Source organism: Centroberyx gerrardi, chromosome 4 (assembly GCF_048128805.1).
Source record: "Centroberyx gerrardi isolate f3 chromosome 4, fCenGer3.hap1.cur.20231027, whole genome shotgun sequence".
NCBI classification, from domain to species: Eukaryota; Metazoa; Chordata; class Actinopteri; order Beryciformes; family Berycidae; genus Centroberyx; species Centroberyx gerrardi.
Window position 1 is genome coordinate 21,744,084 of NC_136000.1, and position 7,862 is coordinate 21,751,945.

The window sequence follows — 7,862 nt, forward strand, 5'->3', positions numbered from 1 at the left end:
ATCCTGTGGTGTAGGATGACACTCCTGTCGCTGCCTGTCTCACTGGGGCGGGGGGGGGGAGGAGGGGTGTATACAAAATATATTAATTGAAAAATATTTTATCTTAATAGTATCATATAGTTGCAGACCCGCTCGGCAGCTTTACACACAGAGTGAAATATCTGAATTGGTTTTAAGGGATTATTCTCTAATGCACTGGTCAGTTTAGAGCGAAGAGATTGGAAAAAAATCGACAGCCTGGTTTCTCAAACTATGGGTCAGAACAGCAAATGGGTCACTTGCCTTCTTCTGCTGGATCTCCATATGACAAAAAGAATAATATGTTTTCTTGACATATTACTGACCCACATGTTCAGGTGTGTATGCCAGGGAAAACCTTTTTTTTTTTCAAATTGTGTGCCCCATAAATCCAAACAACACTATACATTAGTTAGGCACATACGATAACAATAAAGTAATCTACCCGACTACTAACACACTTGACTCCCATTAATTCTCCGCTAATGTTCACACCATTCACAGCACACCTTGTGGCTTCCAGTCCAGAAACCTTGTTGTCCCGGTTTCCAAGGCCGCTTTGGCCTTTACACACATTCTCTCTCTCTCTCGCTCTCTCTCTCTCTCTTATGCCACTATCTCATACTCATCTCCATTTCTCTCCCTGTCTGTTTTGGCTGGTCTCTATGTGTGTGTGTGTGTGTAAACTGTGCGTCGTCCCAGTAACAAGCCTTCTACCATAAAAGCCTGCTCTAAATCTAAGAGATGTCAGAGGGGCGGGGGGGGGGGGGGGGGGGGGGGCGGGGGGGAGTGACCATCCCACCTATTTCTGTCGCAGCAGGACACACGTGTGCAGTCAATAAAAAGGCCCTGCTGTCATTTATAGCGTCTTGGCTGTAATCCTCTAATTAACACACCTACTATTCTGAGCCCTGTTACCCTGCTGCGGAGTAGAGGCGGAGGAGGGGGGAGGAAGAAAGGGGGGGTGGGGGGGTATAGAGAGAATGAGGGCAGGGTGTTTACATTACAAACTCAACGGCGGTTCACCATTAAAACGTTAGCGGCTACTTTCTGTTGTTGCCGTTGGCTTCTGCCGCTGTGGTTTCTGCAGGTGTGTTGCAGGACGGCTGCTTCATGTGTTTCAAAGCTGTTGTCAGTTCATGGCTTTGAGCCGCTCGGGCCGCACAACCAAACAGAGGTGTGGATTCACACCTAGGTGATGATCGGTGTGTTAGAAGTGTAGCGACCCCAGTTGACCACTGTGGAGTGCCACACCTGCTCGTACCAACTGGACTCGGCTGGACCGCTGACTGCTGAGGAGGAACAAAGCAATTGTGCGCGTGTGTGTGTGTGTGTGTGTGTGTGTGATCATGCATGTGTGTATGCGTCTGTGTGCATATGTGTGTACCTATGTGTGTCATAGTGGCGGTGTGTGTGTTTGTGTGTGTCTGTGTTTGTTCATGGTTAGTTCATGGTTCGTCACCCTTACGAAACAAACGTCTGCATTTTTACAAAGCCCATCATCGCCAAGTGACCTATTTCCTCACGCTCCCTCCCGGTGACCCGCGGTTGAGCAGCGGGTGACGTAAGGCTGTTCTCACCCGTGTGTGATCATTCAGGGGTCTGCAGTGATGAGATGAGGTCAGTCAGTCGCCGTGCAGCTGGCCCCCTAACTACACATCCTGTATAAGCTCATTTGCCTCGTTCTGAACTGGGCTGCCTTCTTTTACCGAAGCCCATCTGACCTGGTTTGAATGTATTTATTGTACCGTGATGAAGCAAGGCATTGATTGGCATCTAATGGAGATAAAATTAAATTGGCAGCCAAAAAGAACTCTTGTGTTAGCAGTCAAACATTTAAAGCTCCACCTTTGCAGGCCATATGTTTGATATTATTGGCATGAGGAAGGTTTTATTGATTAGTTTGCTGCTAATTGTTTTGGGCCTTTTTACAATGTTCTTAAATCCTTAATATGAATCTTGCATTAAGTGAATAGACGAGCCTAAATGAATGGGAGTGTTATGTTTACAAGGCTACTTCGGTGTTTTGGGTTTTAAAATATATTTAAATGTATTAGACATAGTTAAAATTCAGCCTCCGCCAGCGGCCATGTTAAGTCCTGTGCTGCTTTGTTTCCATAGCTGGACTTGTGGCCCACATGTTTGTCATTCCATAGTAAAGTACCAGGAGTCTGTGGCCTGTCAGATGGATGATGGCTGCCGACCACTAGCTTGTTTGGTGTTCTCATCACCTCCTTCCTCTCTGCTCTCCTCGCTTTTTGTCTGCTCCTCCCTTCTCCTCGCCTTCACTCTGCCTTAATCCTCTCCGCTCCTCTCCTCTCCTCTCCTCTCCATTTTCATCCTTGAAGACTAGAACATAGTGTCCAAACACAGGCGCGTTAGACGAGAGCCAGTGCAGGAAATGTGGTGAAGTCACACACATTCCCTCACCTTCAGAGACAAATCAGCTTTCAACACACTGACACAGTCTTAATCCCCCCAGCAGTTAAGTGTCATGTGCTCAAGCTACATTTAAGGCAAGAAATCTAAAGTATTTCTTTTTTTCCATTTACTGTCCGTTTATGGAAGATGCAAAGTAAATAGTTTGAAAGAGAGATTGCAAACAGATAACACAATCATCCCTGCTGTCTAATATGGATTGAACATGAAAGACCAATAGGTTGTTCTCACATACTGCATGTCATGTATCTATTATGCTTAGTTTGAAACACTATGAAGTTAACACCCTTCTTAAAACACACAAACATAATCCTTCGTGTTGAGAGGCACAGAAGCATGTTGTCATGCGAGCCGACACAAACCTATTTTTTCATAAGCCAAGTATATCCTCTGCATAATCCACAACACCCAGACCATTGGGTTTTGTAACAGAGTGTCCGTCTATCTGCTGAACAGCCTGCTAGCTGTGTCTCGGCCTCCGTCTTCCCCTGATAGAGGCCTGCTCCGCAGCTAGGCCCCTGAGGTGGCCACATATTTGTAGGGTGAGTAAGGAATGTGGTTACATGCCTTAGACATTAGCTATGACGGAGCGCTGGCTCCACAAGAGAGGGAGGGTGCAAGGGAGGTAGCGGAGGAGGAGAGGGAGGAGGGAGGGAGGGAGAGAGGGAGGAGGGAGGGAGGGCAGGCAGAGTCTGAGCTCACGGCAAGTGAGCTCATTCACCCCCAGAGCTCGAGGAGAGAGTGCAGCTCCGTCATCCTCTTTACAGAGAGAGAGAGAGAGAGGAGGGAGGGAGAGGGAGGAGTGTAAGCCAGCGACTGAGCGAATGAGAGACAGGGAGAGTGGAGCAGCACAACAATAGTGGGCTGCTCTTCTGGCTGTGGGCTCACACACACACAGAGAGAGAGAGAGAGCGCACAGAGAGACACAGACGCTCTGTAAACCAGCTGCAGGCAGAATCCAGCTGGCGTATACATACAGCATTATAGGCTACTCGCTTTTGTTTTCCCTCTCTTTCTCTCTGCTGTGACCGTTCTTTAGCAAAACCGCAGAATACTAAATATTGACACAGCAGCATTTTAGGAATTTTTGTGGTCATTGCATTCTTGTGGGATTTTGGCCATAGGTGGACTTGCTTATGGACTTTCTGAGGAACGAGGCCACAGACATTTGGGAGTAGTGTGCCTTGGTTTTTGTTTTTTTGCACTGAGGTCCAGTCTCTGAGGGTCATCGCCTGGACACTGGGACAGCCGACTTTAGCAGAGTGGACTTGGGCACCGCCGGGAGTTTTGGCGACTCGGGACTTTAAAACTCAAAGTGTGTGCGTGTGCACCCCAGACCGCCCTCTAAGGAAAACACTCCTGAACGAGTGTTTGTTTGTTCTTGCGCCTTGTGTCGGGATTGATCTCGCTCAGTCCCTGGCGTGGACTGAAGGAGCACCCGAACAGTTGCGTCTGTCTGAGCGTGTGCGTGCGTGAGTGTGTGTTCTGGGGGATGCCTCTGGATGTGGTGATTGCCCCAGCGGAGGACTGTTTTTGGCCGGACCTGCAGGACACAGACATGAGGCTGAAGATCAGGGTCCGCCGGATGAAGGAGGGCAGAGAGCTACGAGGTGTGTACCTATACCTGGGGACAGAGGGTGGAGGAAGGGGGGGTTACAAACTAATTAGGGTATGAGAATATCCCTCTTGGGCAAGTTACATGCCGAGGACGTAGGCCTTTGTGTATGGAGGTTACCTGGTGAAGCTGCCGGGAATGTGGGGGACAGTTTTTACAGGGATTTAGGGGGTATAAATGCATGGAAGTGTACATGCTGAGGATCTGGTTCGCCGCTGTTCAGTCAGTGAACACTGGTTAAGAAGATGTGTACAAGGGGGAAAGCCCCTGGCAAAGGTTTGATGCAGTACAGACGAGTACAAAGGCACAGTGGGTTCCCAGGTATTGAAGTATTGCAGTCCCGGCGCACTACAAATGAAGGAGAGATGTTAAGTGATTTTTTTTTATTTTTAGGTATGTGTAATGGAACAGCGGCGAGATTTACTGGTACAACTGCATGAGAAAGTACATCGCAGCCAGCCCGCTAATTGTTTTCCCACCTTTTTGTTTGCGGAGTTAATGAGTTTAGAGAAACAGAATAGGAAGAAGGGGATTAAGAGGGATGACATCATGAAGACGAGAAGCGGCGAAGAAGAGCAAAAGAGAGGAAAGAAAGCGGGGTGAAGGGGGGGAAAAAGAGAGCTGTGACCCGCGGTATGACACAGTGCTCATGCTCTCTCAGCCTGTGGTCATTGAGATGTAAAACTATCACAAAGGCTCTTTCTCTCTCTCTTTCTTCTCCCCTGCTCTTGGCTTTCTCTTTCTCTCTTGCTCGCCCGCTCCCTGCAGAATGGTGTCTTGTGGAGATTATGTTATCAATATGTGTGCTGTGTGCAGCGTGCACTGCAGGTGTTTAACATAACACCTTTCACACTGAGAGATGAGGCAATGCAGAGCGAAGGCATTGTGCATTTTTAAACCCTTGGAAAACCTGTATTATACACCAAAACACACATATATACCACATGTAGTGTAATCATTTTATCACTCCATACTATGAGAATAAAATGCATTAGTGTTGTAGTTGGATTCTTTTGTGCATATAAGAATAGGAGAGTGTGTGTGTTAAGTGTGTGTGTAAATGTAGACCCTATATGCATAGCAGGGCATATCAGAGAGCCGGTTTAAAGCAGTTAGCACAGCAGCTCTCAACACCTGCCGCTGTTCACACTTTTGTGTGTGTGTGTGTGTGTGTGTGTGTGCGTGTGCAGTGTGTCTCTTCACAGCCAGGCTGTACTGCTGGGAGCGTCAAACTCGTTAGCTCAAAGAAAGAAAGTAGGGGGGAGAAAAAATCACACGTTTGTCATCAGCAGGTGAAAATAGAAGCACTGTAAGTTAGAGATATGTCTCACTGGTTATTCTGAGGCAGCGTTGGGAGAGCAACATTACAACATTACTGACTGCTGCACACTATAACTATAATAATGTGTGCACCTATGTAACTATACATAGGTGCACACATCTTTTATGATAGCAGTCTAGATTATGCTGGCTATAAAAACATACTGTATACCCGCCTATATTGCTGAAACGTATACAGCTGGAACATCAATTGATCCAAATTACATATTACCTCTATGTGACTACTGGGGCAGAAGTACAGCAAACAGAGCTGGTTAACCATCAGCCAAGATGATACGTAATCATACAGTCATTCCCAGCCATCATCAACCTGGCACCCTGCATGAAAAGCAATGACCTCATCCTACTGGCTCATCTATTGCCTGTCAATCTAGATATTTCTGACAGACGGGGCTATCTCACACACACACACACACACACACAGACACACACACTCCCACCCTTTCTCCTGCTGCAGCGCAGCCTTTGTGGAGCTGAGTGGGGACATGTGTGCAATGATGTCATGTCGGGAGGGTGAGGGGGGTGGGGGGGGGGAGACACACATTGAGATGCTAATGTCCCCTCAGAGCGGAGGGGACAGCTGGAGGGGCACAGAGGATGGCGTCATGTCTCTCCCCCCCCATATGAACCACAGAAGCGAGCGAGCGAGGGATGGATGGAGGGAGAGAGAGATGGAGGGATGGGGAGGGGGTGCAGTCATTCAGGCAGATCAATGCCCCCAGGCTGTGGAGGGGTGTGTGTGTGTCTGTGTGTGTGTGTGTGTATGTACACGCTTGCCTCGTGTGTGTCGCCCCCCTCCATTAAGAGACGAGTTAAAGAGGGCAACTGAAAGCCACACAGAGCCTGAAACACACACACACACACACACACACACAGGGGAGAGCAGAGGGGGGTGAGCTAGTATTGACGAGGCAGTCAATTGTACCAACAGCAGTGATGTAACAGCACAACTCCCATTAACCATAACAGCCAGGCGGCCTGCGCTGTGTGTCTGTGTCTGTCCAGTCGATATCTGTGGGATTCCACCTCCATTCATCTTCCTCTCTTCTGCACCAATTCACCCAGGCAGAATTTGATCTTGTGTAGCCGCTGGTAAAGAAGAGAAGAAGAGTATTTTCCCCCCTCAGCCATCTGTAAAGTATCTTTCCCCAGATTTGTTTTTCTCTGCATGGGATAATAACCCTGCACCTTTTAAACCGTATCGATCTGTGGACATTTGCCTGGTTGTAGGAGATGAGCGATGAGCGTGGAGGGGCCGCTCAGGACCAGTGAACAGGCGAGGGTCGAGCGCTCTGCCTCTGACGGGCCGAGGGGGGTGGGGGGGGGTGGAGCAGTTGCATAAGTGATGAAGTGGGGAGAGGAAAACGGAAAAAGGAAGTCAGCGCTGGCTGGTGTTGCCGATGGCGACACAGTGCCCTCTTTCCCGGTTGTGTGTGTTTCGTGTAGTCGTGCGTTTTTTTGGGGGGTTTTTTTGTGCGTTAGTCACGTCCTGTCCTGGTACCATTCCCAAAAGTACAAGATCTAGGACATAGTGAGGTCCAACTGGTGATCTGGTGGCCCAAAAATAAAAGTTTGACTAATATTTGCTGTGTGGTACGAGATCATCACTTCAGCGTGTGATGGTTCTCCTCACTGAAGCCTTTGTCTCCTGTCCACAGAGAAAGTGTCTGTATTGACTTTAAAATGAAGTTGTGAGGTAGCCTGGAACCCAGATGAGGTTGATTTTTGTTTATTGGTAAATGTTGGAGTGACTGAGATTTTTTAGCCTAGGGGTTTTTATTTTTTTTATTTTTTTTATTTCTATTTCTATTTCTTTTTGATGTACCGGTGTGTCAGGCTCTACTGGTCGTCATACTGGGCTGAAGATGAACTCAGCTCTCCCAGTTGACTTTCTGATGTCATCTTAATAGACAGCTGGGCTGGTGTGTGTCACAGGGTATTTTCAGTGATGTAAGCGTGAGTGTACAGCGTGTATGTGTGTGTGTGTATGGTTTGTGCGCTTAGATTGGAACGGACGGATGTGTCATCGTTTTCTTTTTGGAGAATGTGAGGCCATGTCTGTTTGGTTTATTTGGTGCTCGCGGCTGTGTATGTGTCCGTGTGTTCATGTAACCTTTGTACAGTGTGTGTGTGTGTGTGTGTGTGCGCATGAAGGGTTTTATTCCATCTTGACAACACTCACGGGGACACAATGAGCCAACGGTCGGCCACAGCACGCCCCCCCTCCTTGTCGCCATGGCAACCTTAACTGGAGGGGGGTCAGGTGACTAGGTGACAATAACATGCTATCTCCTATGTGACTAAGATCCATTAACACTGGCCCCGCTGTAAAACTTTGGCCAGAAAGGAGGTGTTTGTAATTGTGTTGACGCAATGTCACTGTAATGTAATAGCCCTCAATAGAGCAGGCAGGCAGGCAGGCAGGCACTCAGTCCTGATCTCTTATCTC

The 7,862-nt window shown here is 48.0% G+C and overlaps 1 protein-coding gene across 2 annotated transcripts in view; it reads left to right on the forward strand.

The window, feature by feature from the left end:
- The window catches only part of dusp8a (dual specificity phosphatase 8a), a 38,432-nt gene that overhangs the window by 24,506 nt on the left and 6,064 nt on the right, over positions 1-7,862 (forward strand). The window contains exon 1 of one of the 2 annotated variants that reach the window (XM_071895129.2): positions 3,198-4,067. The exons of the other annotated variant lie outside the window; for it this stretch is intronic. Within the exon in view, the coding sequence (XP_071751230.1) occupies positions 3,950-4,067 (118 nt within the window). The 5' untranslated portion in view covers positions 3,198-3,949. Of the gene's footprint in view, positions 1-3,197; positions 4,068-7,862 lie in introns of those variants that run through there. 2 annotated transcript variants of the gene reach the window in all.